The 27165-nt window shown below is 42.7% G+C and overlaps 2 protein-coding genes across 4 annotated transcripts in view; one reads left to right on the top strand and one right to left on the bottom strand.

Annotated features, from left to right (window-relative positions):
- The window catches only part of CHGB (chromogranin B), a 14848-nt gene extending 4874 nt beyond the window's left edge, over window positions 1-9974 (top strand). The window contains exons 2-5 of the mRNA XM_017523982.1: window positions 924-970; window positions 1447-1540; window positions 6637-8393; window positions 9583-9974. Of these exons, the coding sequence (XP_017379471.1) occupies window positions 924-970; window positions 1447-1540; window positions 6637-8393; window positions 9583-9660 (1976 nt within the window). The 3' untranslated portion in view covers window positions 9661-9974. The remainder of the gene's footprint in view (window positions 1-923; window positions 971-1446; window positions 1541-6636; window positions 8394-9582) is intronic.
- A 6103-nt stretch (window positions 9975-16077) lies between these two features.
- TRMT6 (tRNA methyltransferase 6) overlaps window positions 16078-27165 on the bottom strand; it is a 13638-nt gene continuing 2550 nt past the window's right edge. The window contains exons 2-11 of one of the 3 annotated variants that reach the window (XM_017523983.2): window positions 24781-24908; window positions 23176-23285; window positions 22537-22628; window positions 22326-22409; window positions 21944-22068; window positions 20819-21177; window positions 20357-20442; window positions 19352-19454; window positions 19163-19249; window positions 16078-16960 (exon numbers count right to left, since the gene is read on the bottom strand). In XM_017523983.2, the coding sequence (XP_017379472.1) occupies window positions 16769-16960; window positions 19163-19249; window positions 19352-19454; window positions 20357-20442; window positions 20819-21177; window positions 21944-22068; window positions 22326-22409; window positions 22537-22628; window positions 23176-23285; window positions 24781-24908 (1366 nt within the window). In that variant the 3' untranslated portion in view covers window positions 16078-16768. Of the gene's footprint in view, window positions 16961-19162; window positions 19250-19351; window positions 19455-20356; window positions 20443-20818; window positions 21178-21943; window positions 22069-22325; window positions 22410-22532; window positions 22629-23175; window positions 23286-24780; window positions 24909-27165 lie in introns of those variants that run through there. The other 2 variants (XM_017523984.2, XM_017523986.2) reach the window with 2 other exon arrangements.

The raw sequence follows: 27165 nt of genomic DNA, 5'->3' as shown, positions 1-27165 counted from the left end.
TGACACTGAAAAATTTAAATTACCTGAAGTATTTTCTAAGAAGACAAAGCAGCTTCAAACACTGCTTTAAGACAGGCAGAATCTCATGAAATTTTATTGAAATAATTAAAATTTTTCTTTTAAAATATTCTTATAAACCAGTGGATAAACATCAACTTGCATATAATATAATGGACTTGATGCTGTACGAGGAGGGTTAGGTATCTGCCATGTTCTCTACATGATTGTAAACAGTCATTGAGGAAGAGAAACATAATGTTGATATGGATGCATAAAGGAGCTTGTTCAGGCAAAGACCTTGCGGGTAAAAAATGAGGTAATTAATTATGGAAGACAGCCATAACCATGTCTTTGTCATAGAAGTAAGTTTTGGGAGGATATTTTTTTGGAAACAGAGATAGGGAGAGAGAGCCACAGATCTTTACCCATTTGGGGTAGGCAGAGAAGGGTCAAGGAGGGCACTCTTTATATTTGACTTAGTTTGGTTTACACTTTTAATTGAAGTAAAATATATAGAAAATGGAAGAGGTCATGAATATACGGCTTAATAAGCATACCTATGTAACCAGCATGGAGATTAAAAAATTGAACATTTCCAGTACCCCAGAAACCCCCTCCGTGCTTGTGGTCAAGATTTGATTATAATAATTAATCACCTTATTTTTTACCCACAAGGCCTTTGCCTAAACAAGCTCGTTTATGCCTTCGTATCAACATTGTGTTTCTCTTCCTCCACACTGTTTACAATCATGTTAAGAACATGGCCGATTTATACTGGATCTAAAATAGCATTTGTTTCCATATATATTTAAGACATTGCCGGGGGGGGGGCGGACAACAACTCATGTGGGATGATTTTGTGAGTCTGAAGTCAAACAGCTTCCAAAAACCAACTCATTTTCCATTATTTTTCTCCTTCAAAGCTGTCAATTCCATGCCAGTGGATAACGGGAACCACAATGAAGAAATGGTAAGTTGCAATGTCAATCTTAGAATCTGGACTTGTATCTAGACTATAGATTCTCCCAGTCCCTATTATACCAAACCAAACATGCACGTGTGCACACGCACACACACACAAAACATAATCTTACAAAGCTAGGTTTTCATCCCTGACAGAATGTGGGCAAGGGATGCCCCTCCTGCACTGAGCGCCAATCTCCTGTCAAGATGGTTTAGCACCCCCAAGGATAGCTGTGCCATTGGTTTGAAAATGGACATTTATTTCTCTTCTCCAGGTAATCCCAACTCAGTGCTTTCTTGCATTGTTCTGTGTAGAGGTTTGGAAGATTTCATTCTGTTTCTGTAAATCTGTATCTCCGCCCTAAGAAATATTGCATCAGCGCAGGTCATGTAGTCAAGCCTTCCTTGACAGCAGCTCTGGGTTGAGTAGTCTGTCATCCAGTGACACCAACTTCCCCAACCTGCTTTCGGGTGTTTCCCCAGGTGACTCGCTGCATCATTGAGGTCCTCTCAAATGCCTTGTCGAAGTCCAGTGCTCCACCCATCACCCCTGAGTGCCGCCAAGTCCTGAAGAAGAGTAAGTGTCCCGCACTGCGGGCAGATCTTTGTCGCTGCAGTGATCCTTGTTCCTACTCCCTCCACATCACCTTCCACTTTATCTACAAATGACCTGGGGGCATAATACAGTAGGAAGAGTGTGGATTGACTAGGCCAGTGTCTGGGAGACAGTGATATGACTCCTAGTTCCTGCTTTACCATTTTGCAGCTGTGTGACTATGGGAAAGGCCCTTTGCCTCTCTAGGTTTATTTCCTCAAAGTAAAATGAAGGAGTTGAACTCAATGATAGTCTTTCAGATGTCTATCCATTCTTAAATTCCTTAGTTCCATATTTTGGATTTTTAGGACAGGACTTCATTTGGGTGGAGGGAGGTGTGGGAAATGCTGGTTTGTGATTAGATGAGGAAGTGGTTTCTGGAAGTGCTGGAAGATGATAGAGGGAGATTTAAAAATCATTCTTCTCTTTGCCTTTTACTCTTCTGACCGTGAGAAGCAGGAAGCTTAGAAGGTGACTTAAAATTTCTGGCCTATTTACACAACAAATTAGCTAAGATAGTTTAATGCACAGCTCACTAGAATAGAAGGTACCACCAAATGGTACCAGGAGTTCCAGGCCTGAGAACTGGAAAGGCTTCAGGTACAGGCAGAGCATTCCATTGAGGCAACTAATGGCTTTCTGAGTCTATGAAAGTGTTCTCAATATGAAACCATTTCTGCTGAAAATAAAATTTGAACAGTGATATAAGCAGTATCCGTTGGAAACTGACAGTATGAGGTCAATTTTACAAAACTATGCAGTCTCTGTTATGCACGATGCCAAACTGATTCAAACAAATCCAGAAAACACTGCCCTCTTCAACGCTGTCCTCTACTTTTAAACTTTTAGTCAGGCTGGGAGCAGCAGATTTTATCCTATTTTTTCACCTTTAAAAATTTCTCAGCTGGGTATGGTGGCTTACACTTCTAATCCCAGCACTTTGGGAGGCCAAGGCGGGCAGATCACCTGAGGTCAGGAGTTCAAGACCAGCCTGGCCAGTATGGTGAAACCCCATCTCCACTAAAAATACAAAAAAATTGGACAGGCATGGTGGCGGGTGCCTGTAATTCCACTACTTGGGAGGCTGAGACAGGAGAATAGCTTGAACTCGGGAGGCAGAGATTGCACTCTAGCCTGGGTGACAGAGTGAGACTCCGTCAAAAAAAAGAAAAAAAATCTCTCATTGCTACCAGCTTGGCCAACATAGTGAAACCCCATCTCTACTAAAAATACAAAAACTAGCTGGGCATGGAGGCACGTGCCTGTAATTGCAGCTACTCGGGAGGCTGAGGCAGGAAAATCACTAGAACCTGGGAGGCAGAGGGTGCACTGATTGTGCCATTATGCTCCAGCCTGGGCACAGCCTGGGTGGCAGAGTGAGATTCCATCTCAAAAACAAACAAACAAAAAAACCCACCAAAAAACCAACTCTCACTGCCAGACAAGACATTCTTGGCTATTGCTACACATGAGCCCTCATGCATGAAATAGTAAAAAGCAAATAGTGATTGACCAAAAGAGTAACCTAAGGCCTTTCTCTTCCTTTGTTTACTAGACCAATGCAAAAGTGAGGTGTCTGTCCTATCGGGTCACCAAAGAATCACGATTGCTTAGGAAAAGTTGCCTATGTCTGCCTGCCAAGATCTTAGCCCTTAGATTATGGCATAGTAACTCTAGCCTCTGCTCCAGCCCTCATTATGCCCTGGGGTCTTTTGAGGTCTGTTGAGCAAGATGTAGGGAAACTGGGAAAAAAATCAAATGACCCATGTATCCAAGGACGCTGGAGATGTTATACCCAGAGAGTGACAGAATGCTGAGATGGGGAAGGTTTAAGAGCTCCTCTGTGGTTGAGCCTTAAACACCAGCCGGGGCTAGACAGATAAATAACACAAAGGAGTAAGGCAGGACAGGAAGTGACTCACAGACTGGGGGGCACATGCCTTTTCTGAAGGGGAGCAGATACTTCTCAGCTCTAATCCCATTATGGAGAAATACAGACTCTGCTGTCAGATCTTGAGATTTTTTTTTTTTGAGACGGAGTCTTGCTCTGTCTCACCCAGACTGGAGTACAGTGGTGCAATCTCGGCTCACTGCAGCCTCTGCCCCCTGGGGTTCCAGCGATTCTTCTGCCTCAGCCTCCTGTGTAGCTGGGATTACAGGTGCACACCACGATGCCCGGCTAATTTTTGCATTTTTAATAGAGTCAGGGTTTGGCCATGTTGGCCAGGCTGGTCTCGAGCTCCTGACCTCAGGTGATCTGCCACCTTGGCCTCCCAAAGTGCTAGGATTACAGGCGTGAGCCACTGCGCCCAGCAGATCTTAGGATTTTTCAAAAGAAGTTAAAATTTTGATTTTTAAAAGACATCTCCTGGTATTTTCATATTGCCTCTGAATTCAAACGTAGAAAACTGCTATTTAGATAAAATAGAATTCACCTCTTAGGCACCAGTTTGCAACCTTCATCCTATTCTAGTTTTCTCTCTCTTGTTGGCATATGCTAACTGATCAGAAAACTAGTGGAGCTTTTGGCCAACTGGTTGGATGAATGCCTTTCCACAGCCTCTGTCCGCCCCAGGCCCATCTCCACTCCCACTCTTACCTGCATGTCTCTGAGTCAGCATATACTCACTGAGCAAATGAATATCTGGGAAGTAGGACAGAATCATTGTTTTACGGATTTAAGAGACCTCAAGGAAGACATAGTCTAATTTCTTAACAGGTACAAGAATATCTTTGACTAGGGTTGATCTGGTCATCCTTACAACATGACAGATGCATTTCCCTCTTTTTGCTTGAAAGTAAGGGTGAGCTTCACACCTTGGTTTTGCAGATTGATGATGAATGTGTGCTGCTAATCACAAACCTCTTCAGGCTCACCTGCGGGGGCTTAAAGCTAAATTTAGTAGGAAGTGCTAAGCTTCAGGCACATGCTGCTCAGGCAGTACATATTTAATTGGGAAAAAAATAAAAGTACTTCTGTTCCTGACACTTAAGACACACAAACCAGTAGGCAATAGGGAAGGGGCCACAGTGACTCTGCCCCTGGAGGCTCAGACCTTGTCCTATCAGCTCTGTTTCAACTGACTCTCAGAATGACATTATTATCTGTCTATCTTAGTCAGCTCAGGCAGCTATATCAAATACCATAGATTGGATGGCTTAAACAACCAACATTTATTTTTCATAGTTGTAGATGTTGCAAGTTCAAGATCAGAGTGTCTGATGAGGGCCCACTTCCTGGCTTGTAGATAGCTATCTTCTCTCACAGTATCCTCATCTGGTGGAGACAGAAATCATCTCTTTCTCACATCTCCCTTCTTAGGGCACTAATCCCATTGTAAGGGTCCTACCCTCATGACCTAATTACCTCTCAGGCCCCACCTCCACATGCTATCACATTGAGGAGTAGGGCTTCGACATTTTGGAAGCACACAAACATTTAGTCGTTGCACTGCCCAGAGCCACCATGCTTCACTGTGCCCTCTGGCTAGCCATGCCTCAATGCCATATGTACCACCACTGGCTTCTAAGAGGCAAAGAGACTGGTGACAGATGGGTCTTCCCTCAGATGTGTGAAAAAGGTCAGGGACATTTTTTTGCCTCATAAACATGAGATTATTATTATCATGTCAGGCTAGGCTTTAAACAGAGAGGTACCAACAGTCCACTATTTCTTTGACATTTTTACAAAACAAATCAATTTTTTTCCATTTTGCAAATATCAGTTCAAAATGACTCATCAGTGCCACCCAAAGAAATATATTGTGAGCCACAAATATAATTTCAAATTTTATAGTAGCCATATTTAAAAAAGTAAAAAGAGATTGCATGGAAATTAATTTCAATAATATATTTTATTTTAATCCAATATTTTTTCTAATACATAATTTTATAAATCTAATCTATTTGAAATATATATTATCCAATACATCCAAAATATTATTTCAACATATAATGATATAAAAATTGTTGAGATTATTTCACATTATTCTTTATTCTTGGAAGTCTGATGTGTAGCTTACATATATAGCATGTCTCAGATTGGACCAGCCATATTTCAAGTGCCCAACAGCACTTGAGCTTATGGCGCCTGCAGTGTAGACCCAGAGCTGTTAGTGGTCTTGTCTTCAGGGATTTTATCTGAACTCTGTGACATAGGTTGAAATCCAAGCCCTCCTAGCTAACAACTGAGACAGTGCCAACTGCATATCTCCTTTCATGGGGTGCTCTTGAGGTCAGGATTTAGTAAGGGAGCTATTGATATTTGGCAAACATGGGCAAGAACAGCATTCAATTAAAATATCAGTTATACCATCTACTCTGACTCAGGAAACACAAAGATAACTCAGTATACTGAAGTTTATCCTCAACATCTGAGAACATGTTGGGTGGATGGAACCTGAGTGAAAGAAGGAATGGCCCTTTCCACTGATGTGCAGTTTTCTCAGGGAAGAAATGTACACCCTTCTTATCACCAGCTACTGAGTTGTATATCATACTGCGAGGTTGAGTCCACAGGTGATTGGATAATAAAAGTCTGATATAAACTGATCATTTCAAATGTTTAAATCCTCCTTTGAATCTTGCTATTTCTTATTCTGGCTAATTATATAGTTGAATTATTGGTAGAGCCATTCACATAATGCTAACTTTTTAACTCCTACTTGGAGAAAATATGGAAAGAATGGTCATGGATTATACCATGCTGAGTGTCAATGTCTTCAAAAAGAAGAGGTTGGACTGGATTAGATTAATTCTAAGATGTTTTCTGCTTCTAAATTCTAATATTTCATAAATCTTTATCTGGATTTCAATTTGATCATTGGTAGTACCAATGAGAGAAGCTGGTTGGGTATTCTGAAGACATAAAAATATAGACAATTTATTACTATTTAAACACAGTCAAGGAGCTTTCATAGCATTTACTTTCAAGAGGAATCTGAGTATATTCTTCATTAAGTTAAATAATTATTCAAGCAATTTTCAGTGTCCTTAGGATTTGTAGTGATTACTGAGGCTAGTTCTCGTTGAATCACAAGCAATTCTGAAGTTATAACTACTCTTCTCTTTCATTATAGGTAGAAAAGAGGTCAAAGACAAAGAGACAACTGAAAATGAAAACACGAAATTTGAAGTAAGATTGTTAAGAGACCCAGCTGATGCCTCAGAAGCCCACGGGCCCTCCAGTAGGGAGGAGGCAGGAGCCCCAGCGGAGAAGGACACTCGAGGCCCTACACAGGCAGACACAGAGCCATGGGCAGAGGGAGATGGGCACAGCCGAGAGCGAGTGGATGAGCCCCAGCGGAGCCTCCATCCCTCCGACAGCCAAGTCTCTGAAGAAGCAAAGAGGAGCCATTCTCAGAAGAACGAGAGAGAGGAGGAGGAGGAGGAAGAGAACTACCAAAAAGGGGAGCGAGGGGAAGACGGCAGTGAAGAGAAACACCTTGAAGAGCCAGGAGAGACACAAAACGCTTTTCTCAATGAAAGAAACCAGGCTTCAGCTACAAAAAAAGAGGAGTTAGTGGCCAGATCTGATACACATGCTGCCGGGCACTCTGAGGAGAAGATGCATAGCCGGGAGAAGAGTAGCCAGGAGAGTGGAGAGGAGGCAGGGAGCCAGGAAAAACAGCCCCAGGAGTCAAAAGGCCAACCCCAAAGCCTGGAAGAATCTGAGGAAGGTGAGGCAGATGCCACCTCTGAGGTGGCCAAACGACGCATGAAGCCCAGACACCACCACGGGAGGAGCAGGCCAGACAGGTCCTCTCAAGGAGGGAGTCTTCCCTCTGAGGAAAGGGGACACCCCTTGGAGGAATCTGAGGAGTCAAACATCAACATGGCCAGTTTAGGGGAAAGGAGGGACCACCATTCAACCCACTACAGGGCTTCAGAGGAAGAACCCGAATATGGAGACGTGAAGAGTTATCCACCCGTCGAGGACTCCGAGGACCTGGAGGGGGAGCGCTATAGGGGCAGAGGAAGTGAGGAATACGGGGCTCCAAGGCCTCAGAGTGAGGAGAGTTGGGACGAGGAGGACAAGAGAAATTACCCCAGCTTAGAGCTCGATAAGATGGCACATGGATATGGTGAAGAAAGTGAGGAAGAGAGGGGCCAAGAGCAGGGAGAGGGACGCCATCACAGAGGTAGGGGAGGGGAGCCACGTGCCTATTTCATGTCTGACACCAGAGAAGAGAAGAGGTTCTTGGGTGAAGGACACCACCATGTCCAAGAAAGCCAGATAGACAAGGCAAGGAGGCATCCACAAGGTGCATGGAAAGAGCTGGACAGAAATTACCTCAACTATGGTGAGGAAGGAGCCCAAGGGAAGTGGCAGCAGCAGGGAGACCTGCAGGACACTAGAGAAAACAGGGAGGAAGCTAGGTTTCAAGAGAAACAATATGGCTCCCATCACATGGCTGAAAAGAGGAAGAGGTTAGGGGAACTGTTCAACCCATTCTACGACCCTCTCCAGTGGCAGAGCAGCCATTTTGAAAGAAGAGACAACATGGATGATAATTTTCTCGAGGGTGAGGAGGAAAATGAGCTGACCTTGAATGAGAAGAATTTCTTCCCAGAATACAACTATGACTGGTGGGAGAAAAAGCCCTTCTCGGAGGATGTGAACTGGGGGTATGAGAAAAGAAACCTCGCCAGGGTCCCCAAGCTGGACCTAAAAAGGCAGTATGACAGGGTGGCCCAACTGGACCAGCTCCTTCACTACAGGAAGAAGTCGGCCGAGTTTCCGGACTTCTATGATTCTGAGGAGCCGATGACCACCCTCCAAGAGGCAGAAAATGAAAAGGACAGGCCTGACCAGAGAGTTCTGACAGAGGATGAGGTACAGTGTGGGGCTTCTGTTTAAAATTACTTTGGTCAATGCTAGTACATTATGTTCAAGACTATCCTATATTAATGGGGAGAAACTGGTGGGAATTAATCACTATGAAAATGGTGCCCTAGTGGGGCTGGGCGTGGCTCTCAGCACTTTGGGAGGCCGAGGTAGGTGGATCACCTGAGGTTAGGCGTTCAAGACCAGCCTGGTCAACATGGTGAAACCCTGTGTCTACTAAATATACAAAAATTAGCTGGGCATGGTAGCGGGTGCCTGTAATCTTAGCTACTTGGGAGGCTGAGGCAAGAGAATCACTTGAACCCAGGAGGGGGAGGTTGCAGTGAGCCGAAATGACGCCATTGTGCTCCAGCCTGGGCGACAGAGCGAAACTCCGTCTCAAAAAAAAGAAAATAAAAGAGAAGAAAATAGTGCCCTAGTAATGGAGTGGAGGCCACCTTGGGCATCAGTTTCCACCTCCCTCTAGCCATCGTCCACATCCTTGCCCGCTCCCTCAGTTGCACTGCTTCTCAACCTTGTCTGCACACTGGGGTAACCTGGAGAGCTTGAGAAATTACTTTATTTGGAACCCAGCATCAGAGATTCTGTCTACTTGGTGCCTAGGGTGCTGCCTGGTCATCAGAATATTTTAAAGCTTCCAGATGGTTGCAGCGTTCAGCCAAGGTTGACAACTACTGTTCTAGTATCTTCCCCTTGGTCATCTGACTGTTCATCACTCTCTCCCTGAGGTAGGGAGAATAGGTGATAGAGAAATTTACTTTCTAGACTATTTACTTTGCAATCTTTATTATTTTAAGCCCTCCTGCAGTCAGAAATTTATATCTGGGAGAGGTAACATTATTGGAGCTGTACCTAAGCAAACAATGTTTTTTTCCTAATATTGATTATGTAGGTTGGTGCTTCTCAAAGTTGAATGTACATCAGGATCATTGAGGGATTCCTAGCCCCCAGAGTTTCTCATTTAGTAGGTCCCAGGTGAGACCCCAAAATCTGCATTTCTGACAAGTTCCTGGCTGATGCCACTGGTCAGGGGACCACACTTTGAGAGTTACTGATGTAGGTTGATTAATGCAGCTTTTAACATGCCTAAAATTCCCCTTTCCATTCATACTCCATCAAACTACAGCAAAACAAATCGGCTTGGGACCTCATGCCTCCACTTTTCTGTATTTTCCAGGAAAAAGAACTTGAAAACTTAGCTGCAATGGATTTGGAACTACAGAAGATAGCTGAGAAATTCAGCCAAAGGGGCTGACTGTCATTGGCGCAGTGGGCAGTGTTAAGAAGCAGCCCTTGCATGATCTGTTTTTTTACCACTTCACTGAAAGACACCATTTATCTATCCAAGGGCAGAAAGTAGAACTTACTATTCATTCCATGTTTCACGTAACTGGAAATGTCTTTAATTTTTGCCAGAATGCTATTGAAAATGTGAATAGCATGACTTTGTAGCATATTCTTTTTTGCAAAATAGACATATTAACATGCTTGTGACAATGACTGTGCTACTCTCTTTGGAAAAATGTTTGTCTCAGTTGGAAATAATAAAAGATTCACCTGAGACCAAAAGCTTCATTGTTCTTGGCTTCCTTTGGGCAAAGAGGGAGGAGTGTGACTTTCAAATCTATTCTTTGAAGTAAATTGCAAAAGATGGCCCTAGGATTTGTTGGTTTTTGGATGCATAATAGAATAAAAAAGCAAACATTTTGAAGTAATGTGCAGGATATAAAGAGAAATAGATTGGGAAAAGACATCTGCTTCTCCATGCTGAAAGAGATTACCTAGGCTTGAAGAACCTGTTTCAAAAACAATCATAAGATATTACTTTGAAAATTATATTATCTAAAAGAGCTCTAGAAGTAGCCAGCCAGAGATCATTTTTCAGGGCTGAGAAGAAAGCTTGGATAATGGGAAGAATTCTGGGGTGGGAGTGAAAACATCTGGCCTGTCCAGACAGATCCCTGGTCCCTAAGATCTTGTCAGATTTCTACTCCTTAAGAAGATAGAGGCTAGGCATGGTGGCTCACACTTGTAACCCTAGCACTTTGGGAGGTCAAGGCGGGTGGTTTGCTTGAGCTCAGGAGTTCGAGACCAGCCTGGACAATGTGGCGAAACCCCATCTCTATAAAAATTAGCTAGGCATAGTGGTGTGCACCTGTAGTCCCAGCTACTCAGGAGGCTGAGGCAGGAGGATCATTTGAGCCCTGGAAGTTGAGGCTGCAGTGAGGCGGAGGTTGCAGTGAGCCAAAATGGCGCCACTGTACTCTAGCCTGGGCACAAGAGTGAAACTCCATCTCAACACACACACACACACACACACACACAAATTATCAGGAGATTTCAGGTGCTGAAATAATTAATTAACTGTAGTAATTACAATTCTGCAGTCCAGGATCCTGACACTCAGATACATGAAAGTCCTCACTGATAAAGTATCTGTTGATGAAAGACCTAAGGAAAGGGCATGAGCCATGTGGACACCTGGGGGAAGGACATTTCAGGCAGAGGGAATAGCAGGTACAAAGGCCCTGGGTCGGGAATGTTTGGCATGTCTGAAGAAGAATAAGAGACCAGAGTGGGAGGCTGTCGGAGGAGGTGAGCTTTGAGAGGCAGCAGGGGCTAGGTCACACAGGGCTCTCTGTGGGTCCTGGTAAGGACTTTTGCTTTTGCAATTGGTGAGGTCTCAGTGGATGACTGACAGGATTTGCTCTACGTTTATAACAACACTGATGCTGGATTGAGAGATGGCTGTAGGGGAAGTGAAGGCAGAAACACAGAAACCAAAAAGGAGGGCACCATAATCACCCTGCTGGGTCATTGTGATGGCAGGGTCCAGCGTGGTGGCACTGGGAATGGGAGAAGTGGCAGAATTCTAGATCTATTCTGGAGACAGAGCTGACAGGTAGGGCTGCTGGGTTTGGTGTGGCCTGAGGGAACAAAAGGAGGACACCCCGGCTTTAGGCCTGAGCACTTTGAAAAACAGATGGGAGACTGCATGAGGGACTGGTTCAGGAGGGGAGAGAGGGGGAGCTCAGATTTGAACTTGTTAAGTTTGAGATGTGAATAGATGACCAGCAGAGCTGCTGAACTGGGTATATGAACCAGTGCTGGAGGAAAAGGCCTGTGCTGAAGTGTGGGAGTCATCATCATAGAGATGATATTTAAAGCCTTACAACTGGGTGAGATCACGTAGTTATATAAAAGAGTCAAAGATGGCCTCTGTGTATTGGCTTATAGATTATTTCTTCATTGCAGGCTGACACTGATTAGTGCAGAAGCCAAACTCAAATTTTCACACATCCAATTATTTTAAGCAAATTATAAGCCAATTTTAAGCCAATTTTTTAGCCATTCAGGGCCTTCCTGGTACATACGCAGTGAAACTACACCCAGTAATTGTTGGCTGTTGGTAACACAGAGCCTTGTGGTTATAAGGCCTCAAGTGCGGTGGCTCATGCTTGTAATCCCAGCACTTTAAAAGGCCGAGGCAGGCAGATTGCTTGAGCTCAGGAGTTCAAGACCAGCCTGGGCAACATAGTAAAACCCTGTCTCTACTAAAAATACAAAAATTAAGCTGTGTGTAGTGGCATGTGCCTGTAATGCCAGCTACTTGGGAGGCTGAGGTGAGAGGATCAGTTGAGCCTGGGAGGAGGAGGTTGCAGTGAGCTGAGATCATGACACTGCTCTCCAGCCTGGGTGACAGAGTAAGACCCTGTCTCAGAAAAATAAAGCCAAAACCAAAAAACAAACCTCAAGCCATCCCTGCCCTTTGGAGCTCCCTGACCCAGAGACTCTCTGCTGTGTTGCTCTGCACCACCACCTAGACACACAAGCCTTGTTTCTGAACTTCCTCTCCCTCAGGGGTATCCTTGCTCTTTCTTCTCCCCTTCTGAGTAGCAACACCTACAGCGTGGTCTTTGGACAGACTCTTGCTGTGAGGGACATTCCCCTGCCCCTATGCAAACCTGCCAGAGTGTCACCATCACCCAATAAAATACGTGTGTGCTGCTGCCATCTCGCGGTCATACCTTTCTCTTTGATCAGTCCCCAAATCCCTCAAACACCCTAGGGAGTGACTGTAGACAAGAAAAGGAAGGAGTGCAAGTACTGAGCCCTGAGACATGCCAACATTTAGAAGTTTCAGAGATGAGAAGGAACCAGCAAGAGAGAGACAGAAAGGCCGGAGAAGTAGGAGGGAAACCAGGAGAGAGTGGTATCCTAGAAGCCAAGTGAGGAGAAGCCTGGCAAGGAAAGGGACGGGTGGTGTCAAACACTGCTGATAGGTCCAGAGACCCGAGAAGCAGCTCTGGATGTCACACGACTGTCCATCGTTGCTTGGTGCTCACACCAAACCCGCTCCCCACTGTGGCTGCTCCAAAGTGCTGTTCTCCTGTTTCCACGTGTGCTGCAATCCCTCTCATTACACCACTGAAATCAGTGATCAGCAAACTTTTTGCAAAGGCCCAGAGAGTGTTTTAGGCTTTAGGGCCATGTGGGCTCTATCATAGTTATTCAACTTTGCCACAGTGTCAAAGCAGCCATCGACGATATATAAACACATTAGAGTAGTTGTGTTCCAATAAAACTTGTTTGAATTTCATGTAATTTTCCCATGTCACAAAATTATTATTTTACTTTTCTGCTCCAGACACTTAAAAATGTAAAAACCTCTTTAGGTTAGAGGCCATACAAAAAATTTTTAGAAGGCCAGATTTGCTGACCCCTAATTTAAAATTAATCATATTCTTTCTTATCTCCTTTCTTGAATCTGTCACCATATAACTTTAATTTATATCATTCATTCATTCATTCATTTATAAGAGAGTCTCACTCTGCTACCCAGGCTGGAGTGCAATGCCTCACTGTAACCTCTGTCTCCCAGGTTCAAGCGATTCTCCTCCCTCAGCCTCCCGAGTAGCTGGGATTATAGGTGCCCACCACCACGTCCAGCTTTTTTTTTTAATTTTTAGTAGAAATGGGGTTTTACCATGTTGGCCAAGCTGGTCTCAAACTCCTGACCTTAAGTGATCCATCTGCCTTGGCTTCCCAAAGTGCTAGGATTACAGATGTGAGACACCAAGCCTGGCCTATATCATTTAATTTTATACCTATTTTGTGTCACTCACAGGTGACAGGAGAGCACTGAACTGAGACCACCTTACTCACCTGAGCATTTGATTGAGGAAAAGTATTCCCAAAAGGCAAAAGAATGCCTGCTATCATTTCCTCTGGATTAATGTCTCCACTTTTAAAGGTTTGCTGGCTTAGAATTATAACACTATGTAGACCAAATATCCAACAGATTGATCTACCTCTGTTTTAAAACAAAATATCCATAGCACCTTGTTACCTGTCAAAGCAAAAATGAAATGTCAAAATCTTTCCAGTCTTGTTTTAATATCTCAGCTAAAAGTAAAAAAAAAAAAAAAAAAAAAAAAAAAAAANAAAAAAAAAAACAAGAAAACAAACAAACAAAACAAACAAACAAAAAAACCCACGTTATTAATAGAACTGTAAAACGGCCTCCCAAAAGGAGTGGGTAGAGTATGATATTAGTTTCCTGTGCTTCAAAGATTTTGCCCTTCTTCATAAAAACTCAAATAGCTGTGGGTGCTAGTAAATGTTAATTAGGTAGTTAAAAGGTTACTAGTTGCTTTTTAAGTAGCTATTCAGGGACTTACCTCTCTCACCATCTGATCTACATGCTACATAGGTTAAGTTCAAGAAAAATCTATAATATTTTTTACAAAAATTAATACTAGCTAGAGGCAACATTATATTTCAAGTAAAGTTATTAGATACACTGTTCCTTTCTAGCACTGCACCTAAATGCATTACAAAATCAGGACAGAGTAAAGTGAATCTTGACCATAGATTTTTAAGACATGCTTTTTAGTATTTAGTATTGTTCTTGCAATATTTACAACCAACACTTTAAAACAACATGCAAACACTTTTTTTTTTTTTCTTCCAAAACTTCACTACGTATTGAGAAAAGACTGTATTTTTTGGTTTTTCAATATACAACGAATGCATGAACGATTGCCCAATACTTGCTTCATACAATTCTAGTGTACCTTTAAGCTAAAAAATACCCTGTAATGGGTGCCATGCTATATTGTTAAGTACCCTAGTCCAATGAAGGAATAGGATGGATGTTACAAAATGATTTCTTTAACATTTTGATTGCCATTCATTAAAGTGCTATTCTACATAAATCTCCTGGTGGCTAGATGTCCAGAAAATTATCCATTCATCTGCTCCAAAGGTGAATGTTCATTTTAAACACAAGACAAAAACATCCTGCATTTAGCTGTACCGGTGATGTGCACGCACATAATCGTGGTTCCCAAAGGGTCGTTCCTGGACTGACAGCACCCATGTCACCAGGAAACTACTTGAAATGCAAATGCTCTGCCCACTCCACAAGTACTGAACTCTTATTCTGTGGGGTGAAGGGTCCAACAGCCTCTGCTTACCAAGACCTCCAGGGGATTCTAAGTTTACCAATGCTGTCTGCAAACCACAGAATTAAATCATCTGTACTCAAGAGATTAAGTCAACTAGATGAATATGAAAAAAAAAACACAGATTAGATTTGCTGTTGGAATTGGTAAGATGAGTTCAAAAGGGAACATGAGAATGCAGGGCCTTGGTAGCTCAGACCCCAGACCTGCTCAGGGAACTCAGACCAGATTTAGGGAATGGAACGCAACTTGGAAATTAGTGACCAGGAGACCAGCCACTACTGATTCTAATCTATACACATAGTTTTCTGTTCTCCTTGCCCAAACTTGACTAGCTACATGTGTGTGACAAGTTTGCAACATGTTCTATAAGGTGCCGATCCAGGCATGTTCTCTACAATGCACAGACCATATGTCACAACTGGCTGAAAGCCAACATGACATCACTGATGGCATCAATCAGATGAGTCACAGTAAAAAGTTATTTTTTTTTTTTTTGCGAGTTTCACTCTTGTCATTCAGGTTGGAGTGCAATGGCACGATCTCGGCTCACTGCAACCTCTGCCTCCAGAGTTCAAGCCATTCTCCTGCCTCAGCCTCCCAAGTAACTGAGATTACAGGCATTAGCCACAGCGCCCGGCTAATTTTTATTTTCAGTAGACATGTGGTTTCACCATGTTTGTCAGGCGGGTCTTGAACTCCTGACCTCAGGTTATCCGCCTGCCTCAGCCTCCTGAACTGTTGAGATTACAGGCCTGAGCCACCACGCCTGGCCAACATTTTTATTCTTTAATAGCAATTAGGGAAAAGGACTCAAAATCTCTCAAATGAACAAGAGCCTTGTCTGATTCTAAACACTTTCTTTGCTACAGCAGATGGGCAAATGATTTGACTAGAGTTTTTCAGAGCTTAGAAAGAGTAACCATGTAATCATGCCAGAGTTCTTCAACATTCACAACCAAGAAAGGCACTTTAAGTACATCTGACAAGGAATGACACTAATACAATCAGAACTGCTCTAAGTCCTGTACAAAACTTTGACATAGTTCAAATAGACTGCAGGCTGTCTCCATGTGCATGTATATATTCATACAAGTGGTACAGTCTATGTCTCCACATGTATGTGTATATATCTATGTATATATATCATCTATATACATATGTATGTGTGTGCAAATGTGTATCCATAAGACCAAGGAGGGGGGGACATTTCTGTTTCCTTTAATTGAATAATACACAAAAATTCTAGTCACTTTATTTAGAACAAAGAATGAGTATTGGTAAATTAATGCAAAGAAGTACCCTACTAAACCTCTCTATGCACAAAAAAGAGCAGTAAAATAAATACTCAGAACTTTCCCATGTTGTCAACTATTAAAATAAAACCTTAGCATTTCAAAAAAGCTTATTCCGCTGCAGGGAACAGGGTAGACATTTTTGGTACCATAATAAATCACACATTCACACATCCATATTGCTTAGGTTGAAGAGAACGGAATGAACAGAGGAAATTTCTTCCACAAATCACCCTCCTTTCGATACCCACCATGTTTTAGCTATCTTGTATTATTCTACTTAGCTTAAAATATAAAGTCTCGTAGAAACACACTTTTAGGAGGTTGAAGTTCTCAAGATATTTGCACAGAGTATTTAGAAGTACTGGGAGGAGTTTTGTTAAATGCAGTTGGTCATACTACATACCCCATGGTTGCAGTTTTGACAGACCAAACACATCTGTGTCAGAAATAGACAAAAGGCTTACTCCCCCTTCCCAGAAATGGGTATACAGACATGTTCTTATTCTTGGGATATGAAAAAACGTGTAGTAATGGCATTAAAGTTTAATTACTAACTGTATAATGCCTGAGAACAAAATTCAGAACAATTCTCAAAGGGTTAAGAGTCAGACTCCAGGCACTTCCGTTTTTTAGCTGCAGGCTCCTCAGTCTTGTGTGATTCTAAAGTACTTGCATTGGATTTGAGGCTGGTGTCTGCTTTAAGGTTGTCCATGGCAACGGTGAAGCCGGAGAGAAGGTAACCCCCACCTCCACTCATTAGCAGTTTAGGATGACTTCGATCGGGCAAAACCTAATCATAACAGAAAAGACATTTATGCTTTCCCAAGACAATAAAGTCCATGCTAACAACACATATACCAAAAATCAATATATATATATATATTTTGAGACAGAGTCTCGCTTTGTGGCCAGGAGCCAGGCTAGAGTACAGTGGCACGATCTCGGCTCACTGTAACCTCCGCCTCCCGGGTTCAAGCAAGGTCTCCTGCCTTAGCCTCCCAAGTAGCTGCAACTACAGATGCACATCACCACCGCACCAAGCTAATTTTTGTACTGATCCGCCTGCCTCAGCCTCCCAAAGTGCTGGGATTACAGGCGTGAGCCATGGCAGCCAGCCCAAAAATCAAAATTTAAACAACATAGGTTCTCTTGATGATTTAAATGAACCAGTTTCTTTCTTCTCTTTCTTTCTTTTCTTTTCTTTCTTTCTTTCAGAGGCAGGGTCACACTGTGTTCCTCAGGGTGGAGTGCAGTAGTGAGATTTTGGCTCACTGTAGCCTCGAACTCCTGGTCTCAAGTGAACCTCCTGCCTTGGCTTCTCAAAGTGCTGAGATTACAGGCATAAGCCATGGCACCAGACTTTAAATGGACCAACTTCTAAGGAACTAATTCCTTCACATTACAATGCAGAGAAAAGTACACAAATTGATTAAATTGATTTTCTTCTGAAAAATAAAGCTGAAGCAGTTTTCAGTTCAGCACAGGTTTCTCTGGAACCTGAGGCATGTTTCTGCTGGGGAATGGGGAATGGTCTGGGCAGTACTCTAGAACTGTGCATATAGCTTTTTTTCTCTTGGCTCCAGGAAGCTTCATGGCCAATAATGGAGCTCGGGTCTATGGAGAAATTGCTACTGAATGTACGACACTCCAAACCTCCCTTTCCTGCTACCCTGTTAACTCTGCCAAGGCAGCTTCTCTCCTTTCTCCTGCAACCTTAGCTAAGCAAGACAACCTCCACAAAGGGCAGGGTTATCCAAGGCTCAACAGCACCCCCACTACAGTATAAGACACAGAGCAACCAGACGGGGGGCCTGCGGAAGCATGGAGGTGCTCTCCTAAGATCTCCCCTCACAAGCGAACTGGCTGCAAGGCACTCAGGCAGTAGAAAGCCTCCAGCTGCCGCTCCTTTGGGATCCACTGCAGCATTCATACTGAAGGAGGCCATGGGCTGCTTCCACTCAGTAACTGAGCATGGGTACCAGGGATGGAGCATTTCTGCTTCACACAGGGCTCCTCAAAACGGGCGATCTTTGCACCTGGGCTCACCATCAGCCTCACAGAGACTTTCTCAGCAGCACTGCAGGATCTTCCTCCCCTGTCCTCCTTTCTCTACTCGCTCCTGGCCCAGGCCTCAACCTGCACCACCAATTTTGCTCCTTCTCCTCTTATCTTTCAAAGGCATTTCCCTCAATAAATCTCTTACACTTCAACTTCCATCTTAGCATGTGTCTTCCAGAAGATCTGAACTGACAAGAGCCCACTAGTAAATCCTGAAAACTTGCTGCAAAAACATCCTGGCAGAGAGGAAAGGGCCAGTTTCTCATCCACCTGGGAATTTTGCTATTGTCAATTATATCATCCACAGTGACATCAAGGCCTTGGGGAAATAAGAACCAAAGCAGTTTGTATTTTAAATGCCTCTAAGGCAGAGTTACAGAGTACCACATTCTGACCTAACAAGAGAAAAAAAGGTCAGAAAGTCAGGGGCACATTCAGTAACAGCCATGAGACACCTTCATCTCTATAGACAGAAACAGAGATATCTCTATTTTTATTTTGGGTTTTTTTTTGAGACAGGGTCTTACTCTGTCACTCAAGCTAGAATGCAATGGTGGTACCTCAGCTCACTACAGCCTTGACCTTCTGGGTTCAAACAATCCTTCCACCTTAGCTCCTGAGTAGCTGGAATTATAGGCACCTGCCATGATAATCGCTTGATCAATTTTTATATTTTTTGTAGATACAGGGTCAGGCCCAGCCAATTTATATATGTATGTTTTTGTAGAGAAAGGGTTTCACTTTGTTGCATAGGCTGGTCTCGAACTCCTGGGTTCAAGCGATCTGCCTGCCTCAGCCTCCCAAAGTGCAGGGATTACAGGCATAAGCCACTGTGCTTGGCTGAGATATCTCTATTTAATGACTTCTAGTACTACAGCAAGGAGAGTCAAGTCTCGGGAGGGCAGCTCTTGGGACTGGCTGTAAGAACACGTACCTGGTAATTTCTGAGCCAGGTTTCAGACAGCCTGAGGTTGATGACCCCTCCCCTCTCCCGCAGTTTTGTGTAGCATTCCAACAGAGGCTGCAGGCAAAAACAGAATTCTGTTAAGAACTACTTTCAGGGCTGCTGTGTAAGGATCAACATTCAGACATAAGATTTCCTGCCCATTCCGTTCCATATTACCTCTTTGTACTGACAGTAGACCACAAACGGCCTTGAAGGGGCCACAAAGTCCAGCAAAGACAGCAGCAGGGGAGTGGGATGGAAACGACTAGCTACAATTAAACTGTAAGGAAAATGTCAGACAAATTATTTCTCTACTCTTCTCAAGTGGAGCAATGTTTCAAAATGCATTTAAAATGATCGTGTATTTAATTTGCATGACTCACACAACGAAGAGATTTAAATATAACATTCTAGAAATCCAAAACGGAATAAAATCATGAGCTATTTCTTTCTAGGAAACACAAACTGGGTTAGAAGCTTTTGTGATGCTTGGCAACTCTAAGAGGCACTTAATGATATTCTTGATTTTTTTTCTTTTGAGACTGAGCCTCGCTCTGTTGCCCAGGTTGGGAGCGGCATGATCTCGGCTCATTGCAACCTCTACTTCCCTGGTAAAAGCAATTCCCCTGCCTCAGCCTTCCAAGTAGCTGGGATTACAGGCGCAAGCCACCACACCAGGCCAATTTTTTTGTATTTTTAGTAGAGATAGGGTTTCACCATGTTGACCAGACTGGTCTTGAACTCGTGACCTCAGGCAATGCACCCATCTTGGCCTCCCAAAGTGCTGGGATTACAAGTGTGAGCCACCGCGCCTAGCCAACATTCTTGATTTTTAAAAAAGTCACCTGGAAACAAATCCAGCACTGCATAGGCTCTTTGTGGATATCTGTTACTGTCTGTATTGCCACATTTGAATGCCCCATCCCCTGCATCCAGTGGGACCATAAAGCCCGTCTTGATGCACCATGATGAAGGTTCAATTTCTTCTGAAATTCTAAAACCAGCATCATCAATTCCCCAGCCCTGTCAGCCTCAGCCTCCTTTCTTTAAAAAACCCCAAGACAAAATCCTCATCTCAGGTCCCATTAGAATCAAAGCAGACAAGGAGAAAGAGAATGCCAATCTGTCGGAAGCAGGGCCCACATGCACCAAGGAGTCTCCTGCCTTCTTTCACCAACGCACCCATCTGCGTTTCTTTCACTCAGCAGAGCGGCAGCCTCTAAGTGTCTTTTCCTCTGCTCTTCTTGTCTCCTCTGTTTTTCCTGAATCTTCAAAAAGAAAAGGAAATCAATGATCTGGGTTCATTCAGTCAAATTTATGGAAATGCTCTGGTCTATCAAAACATTTCAACAATATTTATCAACTTGGACTAAACCAATAGAAGGAGGTTGTTTAAAAGGAATTTGAAAGAACACAAGAAAGGCTATACACTGTAAAAACCATTATTAAGCTAACTATGCAATGCTTCCGTATCTAAAGCTCCATCTCAAAGACTAAATCACACACTTGCGTACACTTGTTCTGTTTTGATAGTTATCATCTTAGGACCTAATACACAAAAGCCAAACCAAATCTCATTATATAACTGGAGTTAACTGAGGGCCCGAGATTATGATGAGGGTGTTGGGGACTCTTCATCCTTACATAATCTTTTTTGCTTCCTCTCTCTTTAGGCCCCGTATGTTCTGGATCTTGAGAAATGGTTTCCACTGTTTCCTGGTCTTCTGGGTGGTTGCTCTCTGGGGCCTCCACCATGCTGTCTTCATTTTCTTGTTCAGAAGCCTGTTTTTCCTCCAGTGTGCCATTTCTTTCTTCAACCAAAGCACTGTCTTTTGGCTCTGGAGATAACATCTCAGCAGAAAACGTTCCCTGTAGAAGACTGTCCACTTTGTTGAGGGGGAATTCATAAAGACCACTGAGAAAAGATTTGGGAAATCCAAAGCATGCTGTTGCTGCCCGAACAGGTCCACCTCCAGGGTACAGCTGAATAATGGAGCCAAAACCTGAACAGATAAAAGAAATAATCATCTGCCCATGGAGTGACTCTAGACTACGCAAACCCTCAGTGAGTCCTCTATAGTAATAAGACTGAAGGTCTTCCTAATTAATACTTTATTCAGAGACTAAAGGATGGTGCAGCTCCTCAGGGGGTCCGTTCGGAGTCTATGAATATTACCAATGGAGGTGATATAATTCTAAAGCAGATAGCAGGAAGTCAAAGAAGCTTACCCCCACTTGATACTACTGTAAAACCCTATGTCTGCAAATTTGGATGTCACATGATTGGTGACTGACTCTATTTCCCCTCACTCTAATCCTCAAATGAAGCAATGATAAGTTCTTATCTTCTACGGGGTCAGAAAAAAAAGACAAATCGGTTGTGTTGTATTCTTCCAGAGAGAATACATGCTTAGTCATCTTCCCATTCAAGCCCCTCAATTTAGGCCTAATGAAATGAGCACCAGCTACCCAGGAGTTTACCAAAATCACTGTCCTGAAAGCCCTACCCAGCCACAGGCTCCAGCATCATGCCTACCAACAGTGAAGCCGTAAAGGACGATTGCCATGGGTTGGGGGTACCCATGAGTGGGTATCTGGGTGATAGAGACTGTGAGAGAAGGTCCCCAGGCTAGGAGCTGTGCAGGTTCGCCCAAGTTACTTCATTAACCTTGAAGTAATTCAGTCTGGCTTTCCAGGAGTTTACATTTTTGGACCACCTTTATTCCTATCAGGGTGGGTTTTGTTGAAAATGAAAATACTAAATCTTACCTCCCATTCGTTCCATCATTGCACCCAGCACCAAGCCTGCACACGTTTCCAACACAATCATTTTGTTGCCAGCACGGATATTTCCCAACGTCAACATTTGGGCTAGTGTATCGTATCTCATGTGGCTAAAGTAAAAACAACAATTCATTCATTTTTTGCTAAGTAAAGCCTATTATTTTAATCATTTTTCAAGTGTTTGCTTTATTAAAATTATGTTGATAAGATTATTGATTGCTTTGGAGGTGACAGTAAAAGGACTTACAATTTATGAGGTAGGAGGATACTTTATGCAGGTGAGCAAGTTTTTCATTTTACTTAAAATCATGACTTTCTTAAAGACATATTTCCCCCAATTATACTTTTGAAAGGAAACAAAGCGTACTTAATTTTTCCAGGTTCTCTTGCATAATACATAACTGAAAGAATACGCGTGGATGGCTTCACAACAGTAATGATGGCTTCGTATCTGGGAGAAGAAAAAACAGAACACTGACTTGAAAAAAATGACTTAAAATAGTTTATTTGTAACAAAATGTATATAAGTATATAAAAAGGTTTAATATTGTCAGCCTTTTAAAATAAAAACTACTTACTTTTTTTTCTTCTTTTTAATATATTTATCTTGGGCAAATTCTGTCTTGTCTCGGAATGTTGTACTATTTTCAATTAACTGCTGAACTATTTCCTATAAGAAAAGGAGCAAGTAGATTTTCTGAAACTTTACTTCCACAAAACAAGTAACTTCCAAAGGCTTCTTACCCAAGAAGGGGTCCAACGGTCCGATTCTCCAATCCCTTTTCCACAGAAGTCCAAATAGATGAACTTTGTATTTCTATACTCTATTTAGAATTTGTAATAAAATACAAGTACTTTACAACTCCATTTAAACCAAGGTAAAATGACAGAAATATCCAATAAAGGGAGAAGAGGGGTAAAGGTAACTAATTTCTGAAGACACTGGCTGAAAACATTACTGAAAATGAACAAAGTTAAATCCTGGTATGCACTGTCATGACATTTTCTACCACTAAAATTAGTAATATCATTCACTTATATTCCTGTATATCAGACATAAAATTTTTGAAATGTTGAGTTTCAGGTACGTTTCAACCTATTTCTAAAAAAGGTATAATGTTATTTTTCCATTTTATCTTAATTACAGTCTGCTTTAAAAACCAGTTTCCTAAATGCCAAACAGACAAAAACAAAACTAAAAATCCTTTGAATATTACCTCTCCTTTAATGCCCTTGTCCTTCAAAGCTTTTATGTCATCTTGAGTAAGTTTCTGAGATTTCCCATCATCAACTATATTTCGATTATCAGTGCCCGCTTCTTTAGTCTCTAAGGAAAGAAATTGCTCTATTGACATTTATGGTCTGAAATTGTTTGACACTTTCTTTTTCTGAGTTCATATCCATATCCAGTCCATCAGCCACTCAAGTCTGGCCTCCCAGCTGCACTGCCCCCATCACACTATTCTTTCCTGCCATAAATATTTCAAGTTTCTAACCCATCTTCCCACTCCCAGTCTTGCCCTGCTACTATCCACCTGGATGCCAGAGTGCTCTTTGTTTAAATGCAATTTGACTCATCTACCTCATGCTTAACACCATACAGTAGCTTCGCATGGCAATGAGAATACATTCCAAAGATGACCTGCAAGGTCATAAATGATCTGGCCCCTGCCTTTCTTTCCTGGCCTGATTTCCTGACACTTTAGCTTCAGCCACAATGCCCTTCTTTCTGTTCCTTGAACACACCTAGCAAGGTCCCACAGCAGGCTTTTGGCACCTGCTGCTTCCTCTGCCTGGAAGTTTCTATGACAGGTCTCTGAGTGGCTGGATCTTTTCTATCACTTAAGGCTGAGCTCATCCTTTTGCTTTGCCAAATTATTACACACCCCCACTTTTTATTATCTTCACAGCAGGTGTCACACTTCACCATCAGAAATCATGCTGTTTGCTTGCCTACTTGATTATTTTTGGTGTTCCAACTGGTAATTACATTTTATATGACAGTCTATCTTATGAACTACTATAACTGCAGTGCCAAATTATACCTGGCATATATTTGGTGCTTAGTAAAAATACGGATATTAATTTAAATGTACCTAAATAACTTGTTTGACTCAAAACTTTAGTAGTATTTATTTAACTTCAAATAATTACTTGTGTTTTAATTTTATTAGTAAGATATCCTCTATGTTCATTTTAATAAATATTTAACTTTAATAATAGCTTTTGGACAAGAGGGTGTTAATAATAATAATAGTAATAGCCAAAATTACGGGCCCTTACTAAAAGCAAGACACTGTTTGGAATTTCCTATGAGTCATAACATTGAACACTCAATACAACCTGGGCATTAAATGTCTTTACGACCCTATTTTATACACACAACGATGTAAGACTCACAGATATCAAATAACTTGCCCAATGGTACAAGACAGGTGATGAAGCTAGAAATTGAACTTAGCTGGATCCAAAGCCAGATCTCTTAACCTCTACACCATACGCTAACCACTGTGTAGCTGTTACATAACTTCTGGGCAAAAAGAACTCTACATATGCTTTTGTAATGATGCAGCAATGACTCACGGGATTAAATGCCTTGCCCAAGGTCAGAGAACCAGTTAATGGTGGGCTAGAGCCAGAATCCAGGTTATCTCAGGGCCAAAGGTAGTACTTGCTTCACTACACTAAGCTACAGTTCTCAGATTATGAATTAAGATTTCTTTTGGGATAGCCTGGTCTAGCGCTTGGGAATTAAGTGGAGGTTGAGATGTTTCTGACTAGTCAGTTGGAGAACATCTATTTCATGCATCCAAAATGTGCACCTGCAGTAGGCTCTTCCCTCTTCTTCTTGGGCTGCAGACTTCCTCCACCAGTCACTTCAAATGTGGTTCCGTAACTATGGCCAATGACATTATCCAGGTAGAACCATTGTTTTTCGAAAGTTACTTTTCTAGAGAAAAAAGCAATCGATTAACTGAATATCTTTTGTATTCACTAGAGAAAAGACAAGTTCACTACAGCTTATTTCGAAAGTGCTCTCCACAATAGATGATCAGCAGCATTATCTCTGAGCATAAAGCAACAAAGGAACTAGAGAGAATCTGGTTGGGACAGAGACATGAAATTAATGAATGAGCCACAAGAACACTGAATTTTGGAAAGGGGAAGCAAAGGCAGAAGACATTCCTCTTTTGATGGACTGGGCTGATCCCACTTTGCACTGTCTACCAGGATGTCCAAACTCGCAGGCTCTGCAGATTTCCTGAATGGCAGATGGGATCCCCAAGACTGCCAGGCCTGGATATACACTGTGACACCTCTTGCAACTTACCCCAGAAAATCTCAAAACTGAACAGTCATTGAGGTAACAAAGATTTAACAAATTTCCTGGGCTGGGTCTGATTGGCCATTTTATTTGAAAATTATCTAATAAAAGCAAATCCTACTTGCAAATAAGCATGACAATCTACATACTTGGAAATGGAGCCTAACACTGACAATGCTCTACTGAGGACCAGGCAGCTTGAGGTCTTCCTATGACACAGATTTTTTATCTTATTGCAATTTAAAAGGAAAATCCCACAGGAACACAAACAAGAAGACACGTACTGAGTGCCAGTCAGGGTCTAGGCAGTGTGTGCTAGGTGTGATTCACAGTTTTTCATTTAATTCTCAAGGCAATCCTGGGACATAGCTCTTTCCAGAAGAGCAATCTGAGGCGCAGGGAGAAGTATCTTGTCCAAGATTCACAGTTGTAAGGGGATTCAAATCCAAATCCGTATCTAAAACCTCATTCTTTTCATTATGCCTAACAGGTTACTCCAGCAAAGACCTAAGGGCCTTAGAAAGCCCCACCTAGCTTCAGGACATGGCCCATGTGCACAGGATGCTGAATTCTGGGAATCATGTAGTGGGTAATTGTTTGTGCCCCATCCCACTCCTTCTCTTCCTCTCTCTGTACCCCCAGGAAGCTATGACAGAATGTACTGCCACATCACCTACACTTCTGTGTCGGAGGCTCACCACCATTGCTGGTCTCTGGGTGTATCACCTTTATTGATTCCCTAAATCCTGCTACACTTTTGTGTCACATCTTCGTTAAAGCTACTCAAACCATGAGGGAAATCCTGCAAGGTCATAAGTGATTCAGATATGGCCAATTCTTGTCCTTTGCTGGGTCCCTAGATACTTAGACACGACAGAATGTAACAGACACTCAAAATATTTGCTAACATAAACATCCTCAGATGTTGAAACTCAGCTGAGCACAGATGTGTGCCCCCCACCCTCATCCTTCAATCACCTAGGTGCTACTAAAACCACCAGATATGGTGGGTCACACTTGTAATCCCAAAACTGTGGGAGGCTGAGGTGGTGGGTCGCTTAAGTCCAGGAGTTTGAGACCAGACTGGCCGACGTGGAAAAACTCCGTCTCTACAAAAAATACAAAAATTACCCAGGTGTAGTGGCAAACACCTGTAGACCCAGCTACTTAGGAGGTTGACGCAGGAGAGTCACTTGAGTTCAGGAGTTTCTTTATAAAAAGTACAAAAATTAGCTAGGCATAGTAGTGCGTGCCTGTAGTCCCAGCTACTCAGAAGGCTGAGACGGAAGGATTGCTTGAGCCCAAGAGGCAGCAGTTGCAGTGAGCCAAGATAACGCCATTGCACTCTAGCCTGGGCAACTGAGTGAAATCCTGTCTCAAAAAACAAACAAGCAAAACAAACAAAAAACACTGGATCTGAGATGGGTGGGTTTCCCTCTCTGCAAGCATATGTGATGTGCAGAGAGGATGAGGGGTGTCACTCAAAACTGGCTGGTTTGACAGGTCACTGCCCCAGTCAGAGGGATAAGGAGGTCACATCTTCACTGGGAAGAAGTAAGATTTGCAGAGTCTCCATCCCAGAGAGCCCGGGCTGTTTTCTGCCCAACCAGAGGAGCACAGCCCCAAGGGTGATAAGGAAGTCTCATCTGTGATGCAGCTGAGCATACAGAGTCATTTTCTAAGTAAAATAGAAACTGCCACTATGACTCTGCAAAGAAGAGGGCCTGATGAAAAGTATTTCCAAATAAATGTTTAGGGCAGTCATCCCCAACCCTGTTGGCACCGCGAAAGGGAAAGGCCAGGTGCAGTGGTTCACGCCGGTAACCCCAGCACTCTGGGAGGCCCAGGCGGCTGGAATTACTTGAGCCCAGGAATTGGAGAC

Source organism: Cebus imitator, unplaced genomic scaffold, assembly GCF_001604975.1.
Source record: "Cebus imitator isolate Cc_AM_T3 unplaced genomic scaffold, Cebus_imitator-1.0 Scaffold31, whole genome shotgun sequence".
Classification (NCBI taxonomy): Eukaryota; Metazoa; Chordata; class Mammalia; order Primates; family Cebidae; genus Cebus; species Cebus imitator.
Note: the sequence above shows the minus strand (reverse complement) of the source record. Positions and strands in the feature narration are given on the sequence as shown.